We start from the raw sequence: 24,138 nt of genomic DNA on the forward strand, positions 1-24,138 counted from the left end.
AGGGTGGCAATGTTATGTCAAATCCTTATGTTAAATGTTCAGTAAAATTAATTATGTAGATTAAAATATGATGTGGGATGTCCTTCTGAATATGTGCTGCTTTTATTGGTTAATGAAGAAAGCCACTTTGGCCTATGGTAGGACAGAATATAGCCAGGTTGGAAGATAAATACACAGAGAGTAGGCAGAGTCAAGAAAACACCATGTAGCTGCTGAAGGAGAAAGACGCCGCTGGAACCTTACTAGTAGGCCACAGCCTCATGATGATACACAGATTAATAGAAATGGGTTAATTTAAGATGTAAGAGTTAGTTAATAAGAAGCCTGAGCTAATAGGCCATTTCTATTTATCTGTGTATCACCACAAGGTTGTGGTCTACTGGTAAGGTTTCAGCGGCATCTTTCTCCTTTGGTAGCTACATGACATCTCCTTAACTCTACCTACTCTCTATATTTATCTCTTCTAACCTGGCTATATTCTGCCCTGCCATAGGTCAAAGCAGCTTTATTCATTAACCAATAAAAGCAACACATATATTGTAACATGAGGGGCCAGCTTGTTGGGGTTTCTGTCCCGCCCGGTACCCCACAACCGGCAAGTCCCAGAGAAAATCAATCACACAGAGATCTCTATAACTTATAAAGCTGATTGGCCCATTAGGTCAGGCTTCTTATTAGTCCTTGTAACTTATATTAATCCATTATCATTATCTATGTTAGCCGTATGGCTTGGTACCTCTTTCAGCTGTCAGCTCACATGCTGTTGCCTCTTTGGTGGTCTGCGCAGGAATGGCGGAGGGAGCTTCCTGTGTCCCAGAATACTCCCAGTCTCTTTGCTCCACCCCTACTTCCTGTCTGGCTTTCCCGCCTATACTGCCTGCCTGGCCAATCAGCGTTTTATTAAAATATGATTGACAGAATACAGACAATTCTCCCACACCAATATATAAAAGGACATTCCACATCAAAAACATGACTGAATCCTCCATAATCGCCTGTAAGGGATATTTTCTCTTTCTAGATAACTGAGCATTAAACTCTCTAGAAAATATAAAGAATTACACAGCTATAGTTTGTATAATTAATGTACTCTGATATAATATACATATTAGTTAACTTAAAAATATGATAAAAAAGAGGGTTGCTCATGGGATCTGCTGCCCTCTTCTGGCCTCCACAGGCACATATACATACACTCACACAGACACATGCACAGAAGCATAAAAATAAAATAGATAGTAAAAAGAAATCACCATAGAACTGTTCATAAGGAGAATTATCTACAGTATACATTTTTCAATACTTAACTTGTAAACTGGCAACATAGTAAGTGAAGAAAACGTGTTATATAAATATACTTTCTCTTGTGTGGTAAGTTCAGAAAAAAAAAGCATTCTAGGTTTCCATAGCATGTTTAAGTTTTTTGAAATCAGAATTCCTTTTCATATTGGAAAGGTGAGCTAATGCTTTCAAACATCCTGTTTATGCACACACCTGGCTCTTTTCAGGTTACTGATCTCTTGCCAAGTCTGATATGCCTGCCCAGTTGTGTTCTATCACACACGGATTGTGTGCTATTGAGAAAAGTTAGAATTTTAATGAAAAAGGATTCGAACTTCCTGTCTTCTCAGCTCACTTTACCGTTAAGTAGCTAATAAGTATACTCTGAATAAGTTAGAATTGATGGCGTAATTGCAATGATGCTCTATGACCATGCTACTCTAACTGCCTGCAGCCAAGTCTATGGAGAGGTCTGCGTCAATGAAAACCATCATTCTGTGATCCACCTGGACTTGTCCTCTACCCGCCTCTGTTTGTTTCTTGTTGTCTCACTGTTGCATGCTTCAGTTTTCCTGTTGTCTTTTTCCCCCTTCATTTTATACCCACATCTTCATGATCACCCATTCCTACACATCTCCCTACTTTCCATCTTTTCTGGTTATTATATCTTGTTTATCATATTTGGGTAGATGGTTGGGTGGCTAGCATAGGCACATGCAAGCTCTTTCTGACTCTCTCATCTCTCTGTCTCTTTCTCTTTTGCTAACTATGTATCTATCTACTATATCTATCACCATAATAATCTATCTATCATAATAATAATGTCTGTCATAATACTCTATCTTCTATTTGTCTATATAATAATAATCTATCTACTATCTATTATCATAATAATCTATCGTATATATATTTATCATCATAATAATCTATCTTTCATCTGTCTATCTCCTATCTATCTATCTATCTATCTATCTATCTATCTATCTATCTATCTATCTTATGCATCATCTATCTATATATCATATGTATCATCTATCTACCTCCTATCTATCTATCTATCTATCTATCTATCTATCTATCTATCTATCTCCTATCTATCTATCTATCTATCTATCTATCTATCTATCTACCTATCATCTATCTATCTCCTATCTATCATCTATCTATCTATCTATCTATCTATCTATCTATCTATCTATCTATCATCCATTTTCCTCTCATCAGAATGGCTCATATAGTCAGTGACACGCACAGAGGACCATGTGAATCATCCAACTGAAAAAAGTCATTCTGTGGGGAAATTACCACCATCTGTGGAACCTTCTATAACATTCTAGCAAATGGCACACACTTGCATTTGCGCTGTGCTCCAGGTTTCAGTGCATAAACACCAGTCACGTGGTGTTTGTCATACCTCCGGATTGGAGGCCCCACCTCCTACCATATGCTTCTCCCTCCCCAGCGCTGGAAAGCTACCGTGGAAGAAACCTTTGATGGAAACTTCTTTACTCACACACAGACTCACAACTCATGCACATTCTACATCACATTTAAAATTCTAAGGTAACTTCTTTTGTGTTAGACACATTAAGTTAAAATACCTTCAGTTGTTACTTATTTTATAGAAAATTATTACATAGGACACATACTTACTAATTTGTGAGAATGGTAGTTTCTGTGAACTCCCGTTTAGAACTTTCCTTCCATTTGTTTGTACTTTGTATCCCATGATGCAATGGGCCCAGTGCTTCTGATTCTGAATGGGTGATGTGTCTTGAACTTAGCTGAGACTTGAACTTTGGCTCCTCTACAGCCTGACCCTACAATTACTGAGAACAGAGGCATAGACAGGAAGGTCCAGACTCATGTGTGTGTGTGTGTGTGTGTGTGTGTATTTGCATAGATGGAACAGACCTCAGAGTTACACTGTAATTTGAAAAAGCAGATGACAGGGAATTCTGCATGTCTGTTTGTGCATAATGATAGTGTCAGGGAGAAACATGGAGAGAGATAATAAGCATATCAAAAGTTTTCTGAGCACAGTCACTCATGAATTAGGACAGGGAGCCAAGCAACAAACCCATATATCTACGATCAACGATTTTTGGCAAAAATGCCCAAAATACACTATGGGAAGGACAATCTATTTGATCAACAATTGGAAAAGTATGATAATGGATCCTCTACTTCACTGCTTGTACAAGAATCAACTCAAATAGGCTTAAATAAAGGAGGAAATACCACAGAAGACCAAAACCAAATAAGCCAAAATAGCCCTATGAGAAGCTTAGAGTGGCATGCATTTTAAATTCCAGATCTCAGGATGCAGAGACAGGAAGATCTCTGTCTCTGTACGTTTGAGGTTAGCCTGGTCTATTCTAGGCTAGCCAGGGCCACACAGTGAAACACTGTCTAAAGAAAGAAGGAAGAAGAAAGGATGGGAGGAATGAAGGAAGGAACGAACGAAGGAACACAGGCAGACTGGCCAGTGGCGTTAGGTGTAGTTTTCTAGAACCCCCAAGCACAAACAACAAATGAAAAAGGAGGCAAGTGGGATTGTGTCAGGCTAAAGGACTGCAGAACAAGGAAAATTGCCAACAGAGATGACCAGAAACAAGTATTTGCCAGTCATTCCCAGAGTTAGGGGGTCTTGGACGACTCTCATCTCTATGACAAATTGCCAGATAAAATCTAGTTAAGGAGGGGAGGTTTATTTAACTTGTAGATTTAGGGACTCCTGCCTTTCACAGTGGGAAGGGTATGGCAGGCAACTCACAGCATGCCCACTAGACAGCACTGAACATACTTTGCCTTTTCTTCGACTTGGGCTACAAGCCTGCAGGAAAGGGAACTGCCCCATAATCAACGAGAAGCTTCTCCCCTCAGCTACTCTTCTTTGGCTTGCCCTCCCAGCCCCCACCTTAGAAAGTCAGTGCTTTACTAACACCCTGTGTACTTCTCAAGTCAATCAGGTTGATAATCAATAATACCCAACACATGGGGCTAATATAAAAAAAATCAAGCAACTTAATCAAAGGAGAGTAAGAAACAAATACCTCTGTTGAAAATGTCAAAGGACTTGGGCAAAAAAAGGACAAAGAAGTAGGCAGTAGATGGCTGGAAAAAGTTCAACATACTGAGTGATTACAGGAATCTAAATTCAAACCACAATGAGATATTACTGTATGCCTGCGAGTGTAGGTATTATCGTGAACATGGAACATAACAAGTGCTGGCGTGGGCAAAGCCTTAGATAGTGTTGACCGCAATATAAATCAGGGCAGCCATTTTGGAAAAGGGAGCTTCGCTCAACAAATTGAAAATAGGAATTTCAGAGTAAGGTGGAGGAATAGAAGCTTATTGTTGGAATGAGGAGAGTCAGAACAACAGAATATTCCAAAGAGTAAAATGGAGAAAGAACACTAGAAACCAAGAAAGGGGTCCATGGGACAGCACACACAAGGCAGAGAGTAATGGAAAGACAACAGAGAAAGTGGTCCCCAGCTCTAGTGCCAGCTGGGTGGCTTGGGGCAGCAGACAAAGCCTCAACCACAGTATAGGCGTAATAGGGTTGCCAGTCCTAGATGTAGGAGCGGTGGACGGTCCTCTCAAGCTTTAAGGTCAATGTGGGGCCTGCTGGGACAGTGAGAACATCAGAAGGCAAAGCCATTCCGACACTCCCTACACCTGGTAGCTATGCCAGGTTCACGAGAGGAGGCATATTGGAACTGAGTTACCCTCTCAGACCTGAAATCAAGGCACAACCATGAAGGCTGGGGAGATCCTGTCCCAGTGGCTGGGTGGGAGATGCCACCAACAGGCATTCACAGAGCGGAATGTGTGTAGTAGGCACAGAGTGACCGAGAAGTGTGGGTCTCAATGAGCTTGGGCTGGAGAGGACTCGGTGATCAGGGCTGTTGCCTTCATTGTTCCTGGGTGATTGCTGTGAAGGCTGAGGGCTCCAAGCTGAGGAAGGCAGGATAAGCCACTGCCTCGCTAATATGTTATTTGGTGCTTAGAATGACTGAACTCTGAACAATTGCTTGATTTTCCCAGCAGGTGGTTATGGGCAGGATTTGAATGTCCTAAAACCCAGAGACAAGATACTTTATAGCCTCCATTGGAGAGCTGTGTCCTGTTTTGTTTATTATCCTTGCTCACTGATGTGCTTGGTGATGCACCTTTGGCTTGGAGGTGTGTTGTCTGCATGTTCACACGCTGGGGCATTCTGGAGTGGGTGGAACTCCTCCCGGGATACAGGTCATGGAGGCCATATGGGCCAGCCCAGTTCCCAGGACACAAAGAAAGAAAGCTCCTAAATGAAAGGCAGCCTGGAGATGACCACTGACCCCTGACAGGCTCATGCTCAAGCCATGACTCACGACTCCGCTGCCCAAACTTAGCAGGCTCCAATATTAGAGGGGTGGAAAATGGCTTTTTAAAAATCCTTTGTCTTTAAAAAGACACAAAAATTAAAACAAACAGGTTTTCTTTCCTTTTGATTCATTTTAGTATTCTTTTTATAACATCTTGCGTTGAAAAAGCCACGCAGCTTTTGTTACTCAGCATCCCACCAGTTCAACTTGATTCCCACATCGCCTTTAGTTGTAAATCATACTTTTTTTGCAGCCAGATCTTTCCTTTTTCCTCGTATACCATTCTGTTTTTCTTAAACGCTCTTCTTTCTCCCTTTCTTTGTCTCAAAGATGATTATTACTTTGACTTTTATTCATATTTAACTCCGTTCATATTTTTTTTTATTCTCCATTATCTCTCTCATTTTCTTCTTTGTCATTTTTGTGAATGAGAATTCCTGGAGAGAAGATGTGAGCAAAGGCTGACTGACTAATTACAGTTGCCGTGGTGTGGAGAGGTCAGGATGCTGCAGATCCAGGATGTAATTATACCTTATCTTGGACTCACTTTGACCCTCTCCCCTTTAACTCCATGAATGGCCATTTCTTGATACCTCTTTACAGGATATTCTGTGGTTCACAGTTACAAACACACGCACACACACACACACACACACACACACACACACACACATACACAAATAACAAACAACATCTTGGAATTTGTCAATTTGCAGATAAGTAGCTTCCACCAACCCCTAAACTAAGAACGTCACCCGAAAGCATCTGAAGCTGTAGGAGAGCTTCCCCATCTTGCTGGAACTTGTTTCTCTGATGTTTCCATCAATGTATTTTTAAATGTTATTTTTATAACTCTGTTTGTTCTGTTACTATAAAAACTCTGTGAAACTGGAGCATGGAACCTGGGGCAACCTAGACCCATGCTTCCCACGTCATGGTCACTCAGATGTGGCTCCAGAACACACGCATCTCTTACCCTCCCTGCAGTAAGAACTGTGTATTTTGTGTTGACAGTGGAATACTTGCACACTTTAATGTCCTGTTATTGTGCTTCTTCTGTTATTTTCCTTCTTCCGGCTTGGTTAACAGAAGGTCAGAGATGAAGCCCAGATTGACATGGTATTTATTTCTTTTCCCTGGGTGGTGCCAACTATTGAGTCCTCAGCAGTAACTTGTCAATAATAAGATGCCCACATAGACTTAGAATAGATATTCTTTACCCTACAAGACTTGTGTACAAATTGCTAACATAATAAATACAAACATATCCACACTTATATATCACTTATTTTTTGAGTCAGGTTTTCTCTTTGTTGCCCTGGCTGTCCTAGACCCGGCTCCGTAGACCTGGCTGACCTCCAACTTAAAGGAAATGGAAGTGTCTGAAGGCAGAAGTGTAAATGGAGGTGAGTGATGGTGCCAAACGTCTATGCCAGACTGGTAGATGAGTTAGTCCAGGCTTTGTCTACTGAGATCAAATGGCATGGCAAGTGTATCAGGGTCCAATTCCAAAACCAGGGTCTCTGGTGCATGACACAAAGATGCCATGAATTTGGTTTTTGACCTTTCTCTAAATAGTATTTCCCTCACATAATTAAAATTAAAAACATCGAACAGAAAAATATTTTTGATAATATAGGAGGAGAAATCTCTACATATCAGCTTGTTTTTCATATATATGCTAAAACAGAAACACTTACAGAACAAAAGGGGTAAGCAAAATACATGGTTGCATTAACATTTGGTCTATCAAAAATAGCATTCTTAATGATTTAGGTCTGTAGTATTATAAAATACTTGAGGACAGTCACACACTAACCACACACAGGTCACCAAAGTCCTCAACTGTATCCCAAGGCCTTTATTCCCCATGTACATCTAAAGTATCAGGACCGGAAGCTTTTGTTTGTCATTCTTTGAGAAAGAATACAGAGGTGAGGTATAGAGTCAATGGCCAATCATATTAGTATATAAATTTATATCATCTAGAAACTTATCATTTAAAAATAAAAACATAGCCGATAGCCACAGAAATAATTGTGGCTGCAGATACGAAAACCTACCCAGAGTTATTGCAATGTATTTTATGAAATCAATGTACTGAAATTGTCAGTATTGAGTATAGACAAGAAAACTACTGCTTCTAGCATCTCGTAGGGGGAAGAATGTGAACTACAGAGGATGGATGTTCAAGGGGCACACCTGTGTGCCTTCTGATGAGGCTGCATCTCTGGGGACTCCAGGATGGCCATGCTGCAAAGGTTTCTGTGGTAGCTTGAATAAGCATGGTTCCTATAGGGACCATGTGTTTGAATCCTTGGTCCCTAGCTAGTGGAACTGTTTGGAAAGGATTAGGAGGCGTGGCTTTGTCAGAGGATGTGACACCATGCCTGTCCTCCTCCTGCTGCCATGCTCCCTCTTGTGATGGTCTTGACTCTAACTACCTAGAGCTGTCAACACCCAAATTAAGTTCATCCCTTTGTCACTTGCCTTATCCGGTGTCTTTTCATGGCAATAGAAAGCTAACAAAGACAGTTCCTAGGCAGAATTTTACCTTGTGTTGTTCAAGCTTTCGTTGTATCGTTTTTGCTGTTTCTTCATGGACCTGCTGAATGGTGATCTCTTCTCTCAGGGCCACCTCTGCCCTGTACAGCCAGGCACCTATAGTGCCCAGAGGTGCAGGAAGAGATTTATCCAGCTGTATATGCCAATCAAAGAGCTGAAACAGGAGAATAGAATGTCTTGGCTATAAAAAAATAATTCCAGAAAATTACCTTAAATGAACTAGAAAATCTATAGTAGACTCATAGAGGATCTGGGAAAAGAGCTCCAAGAAGGGAGATGCTCACCCCATAAGCATGAGGACCTGAGTTTGATTCCTGGAACCCACACAAGATACCTTGTGCTTGTAACCAATCTCAGGTCTGAGGAAGAAGGGACAGGTGGGTCCCTGGGCCACCCCTCATGAGATTTAAAACCTCCAGTTCTGTGAGAATTGCACACAGCTATGCATGCAACTGCTTGAATGTGTGTGTGTGTGAGTGTGCTTGCGCACACAGGTGTGCTCGCATACACACACACATGCATGAGAACAAAGGGAGTGGGAGAGACAGAAAGCAAGGTTGATTAAAGATAAAAGAAACCCAGGCTAATTCAATATATATCGTAAAAGAAAGTATCTCCATAGTCTGACACTTTGTGCATGAGAGGGAACTACAGTTGCAGTGAATTTTGAAAATATAAAATACATGTTAGACACGGAAGGGCCTTGCTAGAACATGCAAGTGATTTTTGTCTATGGGAAGAACATAGTGACTACTGGTTTCGGTGTGATAGAAGTCACACTGAGTGGAAGCGACCAGGCCTGCTGACAAGCCCAGAGGTTGTAGCATTAACACACAAGATTAATACACCAGAGAATCCCACTAAAATCTCCTATATCACCAGAAAGGTCTTTCAGGAGTTCGGTCTGTTCCCTGGCTGATGGCAGTCTTGTCTGGATGGGGAAGCAAGCACATCCAGCAGTGCACAGGGAAGCCTGACCAGAGGGCAAATGTGCTCCCACAGTTAACCCTTTCCAGCCTCAGCCAAGGGGAACAGGCCCTGATGCAATCCACAGTTAACCCTTTCCAGCCTCAGCCAAGGGGAACAGGCCCTGATGCAATAACACCATGCAAAAGACAGTGAAACAGTGCTTGGCTGAGACGCACACATCCAGACGAAACTAACTTACCCTGGAGGACACTCTCTCCCAGCACTGCTTCACCAAAGCCTGGTCAAGCGACAATTTGCCATCTCTGTGCAGCGGCTGTATCAGATGTTCCACCTGTTTCCTTTTGATCTCATACTGAACTCTGAAGTGCTTAAATGACTAAAAGAGGAAACACAGAAACAATACGGCAATGAGCCCCCAAAACCAAAGGTGAAGAAACCACATCCCCTAAGTAAGGATCCTTTATGGTTGGAGAGCGCTCGGCTCTGTCGTTGAAAACATTTCCAACAGCAGTCCTAACATTGTCTGCCTGAGACCTTGACCGTATTTGATGTTTTCTACATACCATCTTTTCTGGCTCTATTCTAACACACACACGCACACGCACACGCACACACACACACACTCGCACACACACACGGCATCCCATACGTGGTTTGGCAAAGACAAGCAGCAAAAGCAGGACTAACACTTAGAATTTACAAAGTCTGTGCAGAAATGGATGGAACTGGAAAAAATAAAAGACGGCGAGAGAGCTCAGAAAGACAACCATGGACAGTTGACTTGCAGATGTAGATCCCACCTTAGGAAACTGGGTTTTATATATTTAACCTGTAGTTCACTTAGAAGCCAGGAAACTGGAAATGGGCCACTGAAGATAGACACCCACAGGGTGGGGATAGTAAAGTATGGGTATAATGAATGTAGAGAGGGAGGATACTGAGAGGAGATCAAGCATGGAGGGCATGGGAAACAGGAAATGAGGTATTGGGGGAAGGCTAAACTAAAACGGAGGGTGCATGGGAAAGCTGCATAGGAACCTATGATCTTCCACACACCACCCACCCAATTCAATCAGAGGGGTAATAAACAAAGGAGACTCAGAAGGGGAGGTGGAAGATACTCAGGGTTAAAGGGCTAAATTGGGATAAAGGTTTTGGGAAGATGAGAAAGTGAGGGGGGGTATAAGGATACATGATTTAGCCATATGGAAATCAACTAGTTTGTAATATATATATTTGCACACACACACACACACACGCACACACCATGGAGTTTGAACAGAAGTACCCTGCATAGGTGGACGATGCTGCTCCCAGGAGGCATGAGTTATGAAATGAAAATCTCGGTCTCAGGCATAACCCTCAGGAGTTATTGGCACTCAAAACAACGCAGGCCACTTGTAGTGGCGTTTCACTTGTATTTTAATAAATAAAGCTTTCCTGAAGATCAGAAAAGTAAAACAGCCACAGTGGCCAGCCTTATAGACCAGGCAGCAATAACACACACATTTAAACCCAGTAGACACACTAACTTGCTATAGAAACCACGTGGTAGTGGTACATGTCCTTAATAGAGAGGGTTATAAAATGGGAGGAGACAGCTCTCAGGCAAAGTCTCATTCTGAGATTCCTGGAGGCAGCATCGCCTTTTCAGACTGAGGCTGAGATAAGAGCCAGAGGCTGGCTGTTTTGATTTTTGGATCTTCAGGTTGAACCCCGATTGCTCTCTCCGAGTTTTTATTAACCATGCTTCAGTCACTATTTTGTTTGTTCACCATAAATAGATGGCGAGACCCTGTTACTGAAGACACCACTAACTTGGTTACCAGATGTAGAGAAAGTGCCCTTCCTCTCTCTCCTGGTTCACTTACACAGCTGAGAAGGCTGCTAAAGAGAAAAGATAGCAACACTCCTATCAAGTGATGAACAGGGCATGCTACAAGAATGGCCTGCTGGCCAGAAGTGCCCACTGGTGTGACAGTGGCTTGAATGTGGTTATGGGGTTAACAAAACACTTTCTAGTTGTGCCCCCTCCACAGGCGGGATCTTGTGTCCATTACTACAAAAACTATCAAAAACCCCTGACTGGAGATAGCACACCCTATCAGGAAAATCTACTATTGTTTCTGCTAAATGGACATGCTGTCAAACTGCATCCTACATATTTTACGCTTATGCCTGTAGATTTGGGCTACCCTCAACTTCATAGAGACGCTTCTCTTTTCAGTAGGTCATGGCTCATGCGGAGATTCATAGCTGGTCTAAGTGAAGAGCAGAAACTATTCTGAGTGTTCTGCTGTATGGGGGAATCTGTCTCAAGTTCCCACAATCCAGGGACCAGGAAACTTCGCCAAAGAGGGCAGAGCGAAGGTAATCACCAATATACGGGATGAACGCTGTGGGATGCTCACTTCTGGACATGGCATGCTGATGTATTTATCAACCCACTGCAGCTATCATGACCTGCCAGGATCAAGCCAGTCTGATTTCTCAGAAAATTGGGAAACAACCTTCCTCAAGACCCAGTAATTCCACTTTTGGGTATATATCCAAAATGCTCAATCGTGCCACAAGGACATGTGCTCAACTATGTTCACAGCAGCTTTGTTTGTCATAGCCAGAACCTGGAAACAACCTAAATGCCCCTCGACCAAAGAATGGATAAGGAAAATGTGGTACAGTTACACAATAGAGTACTACACAGCAGAAAAAAATAATGACATCTCAAATTTCACAGGAAAATGGATGGAGCTAGAAAACATTATTTTGAGTGAGGTAACCCAGCCACAGAAAGATAATTATCACATGTACCCACTCATAGGTGGTTTTTAAACACAAAGCAAAGAAAGCCAGCCTACAAACCACAATCCCAGAGAACCTAGACAACAATGAAGTTACTAAGAGAGACTTACATAGATTTAATCTACATGGGAAGTAGAAAGTAGAAAAAGACAAGATCTCCTAAGTAAATTGGGAGCATGGAGACCTTGGGGGACAGTCGAATGGGGAGGGGAGAGGCAGGGAGAGGAGCAGAGAAAAATGCAAAGCTCAATAAAAACAAATCACAAAAAAATCAAGCCAGTCAAAATTCCAGCTTGGAGGGACCTGAGGCCCCAGCCTGAGCTGAGGAGCTATTGACCCTGATGGCTCCTAGGAGAGAGGGACTCAGTCTCCTCTATGGACGGCACCTGACAGTTTTCTTATGCTCCAGTTTGGGGTCACACACTTATGCACACAGAGGCAGCACTAGTTGGACTCAAGGGTTATCAATAACCATAATGAAGAAAAGAAGGCATGAAGGTGGGGAGGCATGGGGTGAGGGGCACTAAGGAAAGTTGGGGGAGGGTAGTGGTGGGTACATATATATCACATGATGCTTGAAGCTTTTAAAGAGTAAACCATTACTTAAAAATGATTTTAAAACTTTAAAATGGACTGACTTCTAGCTAAGTAATTTATTAACCAGTTCATGTTTGCCAGAAAGGCAGACTTAAATACAAGTATGAATTTATAAATAACTAATGAACAAAATAATTGCTTTATCAAGAAGCATTATTATTTATAGTACATCATATTACTATTTATAATATATATTATATGTCAAATAACACTGAATTAAGCATACCTAGACTTACTAATCCTGGTTTTATTACATACATAATAATCATTTAAATTTATGCTATAAAAATTTTAAGTATGCCACAGAAAATTTAAAATTTCAACAAGCTTAGACCTAACCATAGGCTTGAAACTAAAATAAAAATAGATATCCTGAAGTTGTACAGTTCTCAGAATAAACTAGCAGATCTACAAAGTGATTCTATTCACAGATGTGAACTGAAAACTAATATTAATAAATTTGAACATCAAAAATATGACTCCATATCCAGGTTTGAACTGAAAATGCCAGTAAGATGTACAATTAGATTACAGGGGCGGGGGAGTCCTACAGAGTTCATAGACCCTGGGGAGAATTTCCGTTATTAACCTGCAAATTCCCCTGAAGAACACTAGGGGGAGCCGATGAACACAAATGTGACTATAAACTCCATCTCTGACTTAATGGCATTCAGAAGCTACCAAAATGTAAAAACAGTCCTTCATTTTGTCCCATAGAATTCTGTGTATGGAAAAACTGAAGATGTGTTACTTCTGACGAGTCAAATAAGAAGAAAATGCAGATTATGTAACGAGAATTTGAAAGAGAATTTCCCCCACACGCAGACTGCGGAAAGCCTTCAGCCTTGTTATAAACGCTGACACCGTTTATAAACGCTGGTACCGAAGGGGACTTTCTCTTCGTCTTTGTTTGTTTGTGTGTCTGTTTCCAGATCCGCTGATTTCCTCTGATAAAATAATACCTGGCGCTGCTTGGAAATCTAGTTTTTGACGATTTGTGTTACAGCTAAAATTTACCAACAAATAAAACAAACACATCTCCTCTGTTTCTGTAGTTTCTGTCCTTTGTTTTCAGGTTGCTGGAGTCGTCATTTTACAATGCAACTCATCACAGAGAATTTTATTTTGGGGAGAAACAAGACGATTACACTGAGTTTCAAAGCAAAAGAATCCATGGAAACTAAGCACACATTTATTGTTGTGCCAAGTTAAAAAAAATTACAATGATTGCATGGCCCTCTGAGTTTGGGTATATTTATAAAAGTGTATAACATCCCACGATCATGCTTTGATAAGTACTTTATTGTCTGCTGTGTTGGATATCTCACATCACTGCACCCTTTTGACAGAACAAAAGAAAAAAGAAAGAAAAGAAAGAAAGAAAAGACAAGTGGCTGAAATAAAACAGGGGTGGAGTGTGTGAGAGAATATGGTTCAGAATGTGTTACATTCAGCTTGCCCACTGAAATGAAGTGGAATTTGAGATGGGAGGAACATGGCAACTCGGCAGGGAAGAAGTCACAACTTTTTAATGGGAAAAGCCTGCTGTGGCAAGATCTCCTTGGACGTGTAAATTAAAAGCAGAAAGTCAGCTGCTGGCATCCTGAGGAGACTGGACACAGCACTCTGCCTCGGCTCAAGGGCAGCTGTCTTGAGCCGGACAGGTCGCGGTCCAGAGCCTCATCCCCCCAGGGGACCTTCAGCAGACACCTAGGAAATTCTCTTGTAAGCTCCATTTGTTTTAGTAACTTTCGTTGGTCTCAAGTCAGTTGTTGATTTCAGTGGATTTTTGTGTCTGTTGACGTCTGTAAACTCAGAAAGTCTTTGAGAACAATGACTTTGTCTTTTTGTTCTGCGTCGTGGATAAGACGGAGCTGTCAGAAATAACGACAACTCAACCCTCTGTATGAGGGTACAGTACAACTTCAAGGTACCTGCTTAGATAGAATCAGTAGTGTTCTCTCAAAACTTAAGACAATGCTTGGTACTTATTTAAAGAATCTGCACATCAGTATGATTTGGAAGACTAGATATGCATTCCATGACTTGTCTTCATCTCGTGCATTAAAAGCTTTAGAAACATCCAGCTCTCTTTCCCACACTTACCTGGTATTTGTCCTGCAGGTTCGACTCTGTCATCTGTGCCCTAGTCAAATCTCTCTCAAACTGTTCTATCCAAACTTTGGTTTCCTTCAGAATTAGCCGGTCTTCTCTCTGGAAACCAGAAAACATTGAAATGTTATTAGTAACTGTATAATTCATCTCTGGTTACAATTAGTACTTAGTACACTCCAGATCTTTTCTGGTATTGGTCTTCTCCTTGCTCTTCATCTTTGTGTAGTATAAGAAACAAAACTGATTCTGGATAGAAATGTCTTTGAAGTACTAAAATTATCTTCTCCTTTGCCCTCTCAACACTAAGGAAACTGAAGTGTGGACTGAAGCTAACGCACTAACTGATTAAATAAGGAAAAACGTGCTCAAAACAGAAAATTTTGCATCCAAAATACACCCAGCAAAGGTGGTGTCTATAAAAGAGACACAAGTCTGTGGGTTACTTCCCAAAACTCCGATAACTGATAATCCCGGAAACTGTTAGGAGTGGAGTAAATTTTGGTTGTCACGGAGTCATCATCAAAACATTAGACAAATCCCACCTGTTACTATTTTAAATGTGCTAGTACTGTATTTACTATATGTACAGAAAACACACTTAGACCATTCACTATTATTTCCTGCACCCTTGCTGCACGATTCCTGTTGTAGATTTACCAAGTCATCTGCAGAATGAATTGTCCAGTATTCCTCCACTTACCCAGATCTACAAATAAACACAGAAACATTCCAGTACTGACAAAGTGAAAATTCTAATTTTTTTTTATGGGATTTCATTTCTTATATAAATGCCAAGGTAGACAGAAACTGATTTCACATGGTTTTTTGTGTGCATTTGCAAATGGCTTTCAGGTACAGCATCTCGCTGGCCTGACTGATGACACACTGCACGCACATGTAAATAGCTTTCAACCACAGCAACTCATTGATCTGACTGATCACACACCCTTCCTAGTCTTTGGGAGACAACTCGAGGTCCCCTACTAGTACACCCTGGACAGAGAGAGACACAGAATATTGGTGTGATCCATGACTTGTTCCGTCATCCGGTCTAGTAGATATGGCTTTCTTATTCCTAGACACCTATTTTCCCCCTTTGCTGAGATCTCCTCTGAGAAGTTCTTCCTGAAATAGCGGAGTTTTCTAGGCTAGTTCATCTCAACATTTAAAAGGCATTACACTCACCCGGAGGGATTGTGACAGCCCAGATGGTGAGCCTGGCTCAATATATATGGGAAACACTAAAGAATTGCTATCACAAATATTCAGGTGACCCCAGCTGCTTGTTTGCAGCATACAGAGCCACACGGAGGACTGTCCTCTTTGAACCTGTAGCAGCCTTAGCCCCTATATCCATCTAGCCTAAAGTCTGCCATTGCTTTCATCTCCAGTGGCTAACGTGCGGCTTGTCACTCAATATCTCTCAATAGATGACTACGGAATAATGATGAATTGGTAGTATATTTATTAAGAAAACCCTGAAACTGGGGCCAGCCTGCAAAGCCTCAGCTCTCCCCATGATGTTCTTTTGAATGAGCAGCTGAATGTAATCAAGGTCACATTTTATTATGGGTTGATTTTAATGAACACAATGGACCTAATAATGAACGCACAGCTCTGAACTGAGAGGGAAAATACCCCCCAGTTAATCTCCCAGGAACAAGTAGTCAAAATGGCCACTCATCCTCCCCGGCCTTTGTCTCAGTGAGCTAGGAATGTCACCGCCTGCCTTCTATGGTAAGTAACTTGTCAACTTCTGGCACACACTGGGAACTGACCCTAAGAGCAGCTGTTGCTATTAAATGACATGACATCAGGAACCATCGGGGGACTGTGCTCTGAGATAACACAATTAGAGTTTGTTCAACAGAAGCCCCTGATGGTGGGGAAGAAGCAGACCTTCTGACGAGGTGAGGGGGATGCAGGTACCTTACACTCAATATCTCCCTTCGAAAGAGGAAAGTGAAGTTCTGAACAAGACCAAGAGTTTCATAAACTATTGGTTTGGTGGCTTTTCTTCAAATGGTGACTTCCACATGCATTTGGAAGATATGGCGGTCTCTTTGCCTACATTTCATGCCAAACACCAGCACACCAAACAGCTCGACTATCAGCATCCCTCCATTTCTCTTTCAAACACAGAGGCACATTGTTTATATTTTTATGACATGCTTAGATAGGCAAAAACTTATGGTGTGTGGATCAGGAAATAAAAATAATTTCATATTTGACATAAAATTAGTTACTTCTAGGTTTTTATCCCCATGTTGGCATAAATCTATTGCACTGATAGATATTCATGTCCAGGGCCTAGAAATTATATAAAGGAATATGTAGAAGTTAAAAGATAGGCTAAGCACTCAACAACTTGAACACCAACATTCATTTTGCAAATACTTCTACTTATATGTAGCGTTTACTGCGTGTGTGGACTTTAACCCAATATTGAGCCAAAGAGATGTCCTCCGACTGGGGACACACTGGATTGCTACCTTTTTCAGTGGTTTTCTGCTTCATATTTTAAGATGTCAAAATAGTCACTTCACTTGCCTTCTACTTTGTACATCACATTTCAGAAAAGCCAACAGAATCACCATGGATCTCTTTCTATTAGTGGACACACTGGATCGCTACCTTTTTCAGTGGTTTTCTGCTTCATATTTTAAGATGTCAAAATAGTCACTTCACTTGCCTTCTACTTTGTACATCACATTCAGAAAAGCCAACAGAATCACCATGAATCTCTTTCTATTAGTGCTGTTAAGTACATTACTTGATACCATATTAAAAATTAGTGGGCTTAGGTAGACACTAATATTTAGTCACATAGACACATATTATTTGTTATGCCAGAAAGTATATGAATTTGCATGATGGATAATTAACATATTATTAACATAAATTAGCATACCAAAAGAAGGTGCGCTTGAACAAAATGCATGCAAAGGAATGATGAAGAAGCTAAGAAGTGAAGAATATCTGAAATGCTCATTCAAGACTCCTTAAATCTTACCTTAGAATTTTGTATAAAATTTGCAAAAGATGCGAAAACTGGAAATATTTCCTAACAATATGAAAATATACAAACACATAATATAAATCAGGAGCAAAATTATGTAGAAAAAGATGAGAACTGTTGGAGAGGCATCTGTCCACTGATAAATAATAATTTCAGAAATATAGTCATTTTGAAATGCTTATATAGCTTCCAGCAAGTTATTGAAATTATTTTAATGTTTTTGTTTGAACTTGAAATAGTCATATGTGGCAATACATATAGTTTGTAAACATGCTTCAAAACAGTTTCAAATATTTTATGTGAAATATGGAAGGAAAGATTATAGGAACTCATATTTTCCCCTGTAAATACACTGACAGAATATGCATCTTTCTATGAGGCCCACAGTTAATACTTCACTGTACCTTCTGAGGTTCATCAATAATGTGTTGAGGGGAAAAAAGTAACTGAAAGGCAAATAGGTAACTGATCGGAAACAACTGGCCTATTTTATTCATTTATACTTAGTACAAATTGCCCAAGGACTATGCTAAAAGTTTCTTCATTGGTTTTACTGATTGAATGACATGGTAAATGTACACTTCCAGTAAGAAAATTTATATATATGTGTGTATACACACGTACTTACGTATGTGCATGTATGTATACATGCATGCATGCATATGTTTACATTTTACTTATTTTGCACGTGTGTAAGGATTAGACGGGGTGTGCATGCTTCTGCAGCATGGATGTGGAGTCCCCGCGACAACCTCCTGGAGTTCTTTCTTCCTACCATGCAGGCCCAGGGATTTGAGGTCTTATTGTCAGTCTTGACAGCAGGCTTCTTTACCCGCTGTGCTAAACCACTGGCCCAAGGAATCATATTTTAAATGCATCCATAATATGTTCATTGAAATAGAGTCACAGAGGTGATACAGAAATCAAACATACAAAAATAAGAGGACATCGCTTTAAGATGAACTAAGAAATTTACTAAGACCCAAGTAAACAAATACCAAAGGCTCTGAAGGGATGGGACGCGCCACCCTAATATGGACACCGGTAAAATCTGCCAAGTTCATGTACACTGCTATGCACCCTTAATGGCACTGACAAATAAAAGTTGTAAAACGTATTTTAATTATTACAATATTCAGCTTTGGATGCTTGTTTCCTATGTATAAAATTTCACACCAAGGAACAAAGTTTATAAAACATTTTCTTAAAATTAATTTTATGATGACCAGAAAATTATTATCCAAGTCTTCCTATTAGGAAAAATATGGATAAAATATTTTTAAATAGTTAAAATTTATTTCTTACATTATTGTCAATCTCTTAATATTAAGGCTTCTTTCATGAAGTGTACTTGAAAAGTGTGTCTCTCCTCCCTCCCTCCCTCCCTCCCTCCCTCCCTCCTTTCCTCTCTTCTCTCTCTCTCTCTCTCTCTCTCTCTTTCTCTCTCTAATCTGTGTCCTCTGTGTTTGTGTATTCCCTGTGTCTGTGTGTCCTTTGTGTGTGCACTCTCTGTGTATATGTCCTGTGTACATAGACTGTGTGTGTGTCTGTGTAGGTTCTCATCTCTAAGGATTTTTGCCTTAAATTCTTGCTCACGGGCATCCTCTTTCACCCAACAAATGTATCTAGCCAGAGTTACTTATCTGTCTGATAGGACAATCCGTATCAGAGACATCCCCAAGTAAAATTAAAAAACCCAGATCACTCATAAATCCACCATGGAGAACATATGCATATTTCAAATAGGAAAGCAAGCTGGAAACCTATGTTGTGTGGGGGTGACTCCAGTACTTTAAATCAAGTTTCTCACCCACGTAGCAACTTGCAACTCCAGGTTTACCACCAAAAGCTATAGTTCTGATCGACTGCACCCTGGTATGAATCCACACTAGCAAGAGCAGGGGCTTCCCTTGAGTCTTTCCTATGCTTCTCAGGAACAATCGCTTTACTCATAAACTACTCTAGTGGCCAGTCTCTTTCTGGGTGTTGGAAAGAACAAGAAGGAGAGGTTTTCTAAACTATAGTTCTAGGAAACACAGTTCTACCAACTGCTCCATTCATTCTGCCCGGGAGCACCTTGAAGCAGCAGTCACCTTTGCTTCCCTCCATCCTTCCCTGGGTCACTGACTCCGCCTGCCCGCACAGTATCTGTGGTTCTTGTAGATGTGGCTTCTGTTCCCTGACCCTTTCCTTCTTGGGCCTGTTTCAAAGTTTTTATTATTTACTCTTTTAAAAGCTTTTGATTTGTATACATCTTCTTTATAGTCTCAAACAGCTCCAAAACTCCTACTGAGATCAGGCAAAAGAGACAGGCGTCTTAGCAACTCATTCATCATGTGCCCTGGGTTACTTAACCTTAAAATAAAATTCAAACTTTGTGGTGGCAAATGCCTTGTGCCTGAAATACTAAGCCCACATTCCCAACAAATGAACTATGGGTATTTTCCTTTGTTTAAAAAAAAAAAGAGGGAAATGGTGTGGGAGAATTATCTGTATTCTGTCAATCATATTTTAATAAAACGCTGATTGGCCAGGCAGGAAGTATAGGCGGGTCAACCAGACAGAAGTAGAGGTGGGGCGATGAGAATAGGAGAAGGCTAGGGATGAGGAAGTTCCCTCCGCCAGTTCTGCCCAGACCACTGGAGAGGAAAGATGTAAGCTGCCCAGCTGAGAAAGGTACTGAGCTGTGTGGCTAACATAGATGAGAATAATGGGTAACATAAGTTATAAGAGCTAATAAGTAGCCTGACCTAATGGGCCAATCAGCTTTATAACTTATAGAGATCTCTGTGTAATTGATTCTCTGGGACTTGCCGGTTGTGGGGTACCGGGCGGGATGGAAACCCCAACAAGCCAGCCCTCATGTTACAAAAGGCTGCAATAGGAGCCGTGCATCATTGCCAAGTCGTAGGAAGAGAGGCGTCTAGTGTGATGCCTAAAATGCAAACAAGGCCAGGCATCCAACCCTGGAGCTTGAACAAGACTTCAAACGTGGTTGGCAATTTCAAGTTCAGATGAGAGTAGGAATTCCACTCCAAAGAAATAATTTCGTAAGAAAATTTCACCCTGCTGTTTGTCATAGAGAACTGGAAATTTACAGTGTTTACGTTTATAAAAATAAATCATTGCTCACGCACACAGTGGCCTGCACTGTTTTTCATATTAGTGCAAAAATGACTAAGTTGATGGGTGCTGTAAATTTTTTCTAAAATGCTGTGAGCCTACATACATGTACATTAATATGGTAGACAGTAATAGCAATGCATTACTTTAGGTTTCATTTCTGGGAACACATTCTATCTAGTATGTCAAATACAGGTCATTTTCTTTTTTTCTTTCCCTATTCAACATGTTTTTACTGAGCTATACATTTTTCTCTGCTCCCCTTCCTTCTTCTTCCCTCTCTTTCAACCCTCTCCCATGGTCCCCATGCTCCCAATTTACTCAGGAAATATTGTCTTTTTCTACTTCCCATGTAGATTAGATTCATGTATGTCTCTCTCAGGGTTCTTATTGTTGTCTAGGTTCTCTGTGATTGTGAATGGTAGGCTGGTTTTCCTGCTTTATATCTAAAAGCCACTTATGAGTGAGTACATATGATACTTGTCTTTCTGGGTCTGGTTCTTCGCTCAATATGATGTTTTCTAGCTCCATCCATTTGCATGCAAATTTCAAGATTTCATTACTTTTTCCGCTGGGTAGTACTCCACTGTGTAAATGTACCACGTTTTTCTTATCCATTCTTTGGTCAAGGGGCATTTAGGTTTTTTCCAGGTTCTAGCTATACAGGTCATTTTTTTTTCCATCCAATATTTTAAATATTGTGACAGTGAGCATAGGTCATCCAAGCATGTTGGGAAGTGGAATGTCATTTAAACTATTGAAAGTTGGAAAATCTAACTGCAGTGAGTAATTAAAACTTGTGCAAAGTATGCCTGACTTCCATGTTTTCTGAAAATAGATACAAAAACTTTGAAATTCTAAATTAAATTTCAGCCGATCATGAAGAACAAGGAACCACCAGACTTTGTGTATACTTGATATGATGTATTAAATCCCTAAACTGCTGACTCTCCTTAATTTCAATGTAATTATAACATTTACTACTGGCAATGTTCTGTCTGGGATACCTATCATATGAACCAGAGAAATCTTTGCTAACCCCATCAGATCTACTGAGTATTGCTTCCTCAGTTATAATTAAATTTGCACCCTTGTTCTCATATTAAAATTCAGTCTGAGTAACTTCTTAAAAGCAGTAAGCATGTATAAACGTATGCTCTCATTGTGGAGTGACCATCAGTTCAGACAGCAAACACCTACCTCATTCTCCTGCCCATCACACCCTGCACCGCGGATATCAGGATATTGTGTCAGAAACTGGGCTACATAGGTCATAATAGACTTCTCATCTGGCTTGTCCACATCAACATCTGTAAAAACAAAACTCAATTATGAGGTACTTCCTGCCTTAGGTGTTTATCAACACAAGTTTTGAAACGTAGTTGCTGCATGCCAAGCTTACATCCTGAACCAAGAAGGAAAGTTTAGTCTGGAGGATACTGGGCAGAAATGCTATCACACGGAGAAGTGGCACTTTTTGAGAAAGAGCTTTGTGGAAAAGTAGCACACGTTCCTTGTAGATCATTTCAAGGCCAACTGATCATTCATCGAAGATGCTGCATGATTACATAGGTGTCCTGTCAGTTAATAAAAAGGCAATAAAATGTGAAGCTGAGAATCCGAGTGAGTGTGTGGGATCCAAATGTCCACATGTGTAATGCTAGTACTGCTTGCAGAGGTGCAAAGATTGCCAATCATAAATAAATATTACCTGATAAATTTTACTGTATCTGACTCCTCAGAGAGTTTCTTCAATGTGGACATTCAAAATTCCAGTTCTTTAGACAGGCAATCTTTGAGAGACAGTCTGAAAACATCTTGATTAACTTAGTTGTTGAAGATACTGATATTTATGCAAAATCAGTATAAGTCAGGCAAAAATGTATACGTATTCGGTATGTATACACGGAGTGGAGCTGCATACACCACTTAAATGTAAATGAATTAGTATGTATTGAAAACTGACAATCACTTTGCAAAGCAATGTGTACAGCCGAAACAAACAAAACAAACCTGAAACGCCACAATCAAATACGAAACTAACTCCTTATTCTATTAAGACCCCTTTACACTTGAGATATCATTTCTAGGGACTGTTGATTGTAGGAGGATGGCCCACTTGTTTGTCCTGGCTGCCTGGCTAGTTTAGCCCCGAAATAATCACACAGAAACTGTATTAATTAAATCACTGCTTGGCCCATTAGCTCTAATTTCTTATTGGCTAACTCTTACATCTTAGTTTAACCCATTTCTAGTAATCTGTGTATCACCATGAGGTCATAGCCTACCAGTAAAGTTTCAGCACATCTATCTCTGGTGATGGCAGGCTCAATGATGTCTCTCTGACTCTGCCTTCCTCCTCCCAGAATTCCGTTTAGTTTTCCCTCCTACCTAGGTCCTGCCCTATCAACAGGCCAAGGCAGTTTCTTTATTCATTAATGGTAATGACAGCGCACAGAGGAGACTCCCACATCAGTTGATATGGGATTTATAGGGAACAATGACTTCTGTGACTTAAAAAGAGGGATAAATTTCTGAGAGGACCTAAATCTGATCGCTGTTGCTGAAGACACAATGTGAAGAGGAAGCAAAATTGCTTCAAGAAATGTGAAAAGGAAAAGAGAAGCTATCTTCAATGTATGACTTATATCATGACTTAATTTCTTTTGTTCGTTCTATACTAACATGTAATGTGTAATTTAATGGTACCTAATGTAATTCATTATACAAATACATACATATACATATATAATATATATTTCTAAAATAACTACTATAATAGGTATTATCCCATTTTAATCCATTTCTTTAAAAGGTCATACATTCAGGTTGGCTAAATGGATTCTGATGAGACTTGCATTAGGAAAATAGCACACTTGGGAGGGCACTCGTGAGGTTTTTGTCAACTTGACACAAGTGAGGTCATCTGAGAAGTGGAAACTTCCACTGGAAAAAGATGCTTCTGTCAGATTGCACCGTGGGCAATTCTGTAAGGGATTTTATAAATTCATGGCTGATGTGAAAGGACCCTGCTCACTGTGGATGCTGTCACCCCTAGGTGGGTGACCTTGGATATGTAAGTAAACAAACTGAGCAAGCCATGGAAAAGAAAACTAGTAAGCAGCTCTCCTCCACGATCTCTGCTTTAGTTCCTGCCTCCAGATTCCTGCCTCTGAGCTCCTGGTCTTGATGAGCCATTAGCTATATGATGAAACAACCCTTTCCCTCTCAAGTCACGTTGGGTCATGCTGTTTATTGCAATAATAGAAAGTAAACTAGGACCGACAGTCTCAGCTTCATTTTTTAATTAATACATTTTCAGAGATAAGG

The 24,138-nt window shown here is 40.5% G+C and overlaps 1 protein-coding gene across 1 annotated transcript in view; it reads right to left on the bottom strand.

Annotated features, from left to right (window-relative positions):
* Positions 1–24,138, bottom strand: part of Syne1 (spectrin repeat containing nuclear envelope protein 1) — a 477,339-nt gene that overhangs the window by 332,840 nt on the left and 120,361 nt on the right. The window contains exons 10-14 of the mRNA XM_087912026.1: positions 22,009–22,118; positions 17,680–17,730; positions 14,658–14,765; positions 9,391–9,528; positions 8,212–8,376 (exon numbers count right to left, since the gene is read on the bottom strand). Of these exons, the coding sequence (XP_087768152.1) occupies positions 8,212–8,376; positions 9,391–9,528; positions 14,658–14,765; positions 17,680–17,730; positions 22,009–22,118 (572 nt within the window). The remainder of the gene's footprint in view (positions 1–8,211; positions 8,377–9,390; positions 9,529–14,657; positions 14,766–17,679; positions 17,731–22,008; positions 22,119–24,138) is intronic.

Source organism: Myodes glareolus, chromosome 1 (genome assembly GCF_982192425.1).
Source record: "Myodes glareolus chromosome 1, mMyoGla1.1, whole genome shotgun sequence".
Taxonomy (NCBI): domain Eukaryota; kingdom Metazoa; phylum Chordata; class Mammalia; order Rodentia; family Cricetidae; genus Myodes; species Myodes glareolus.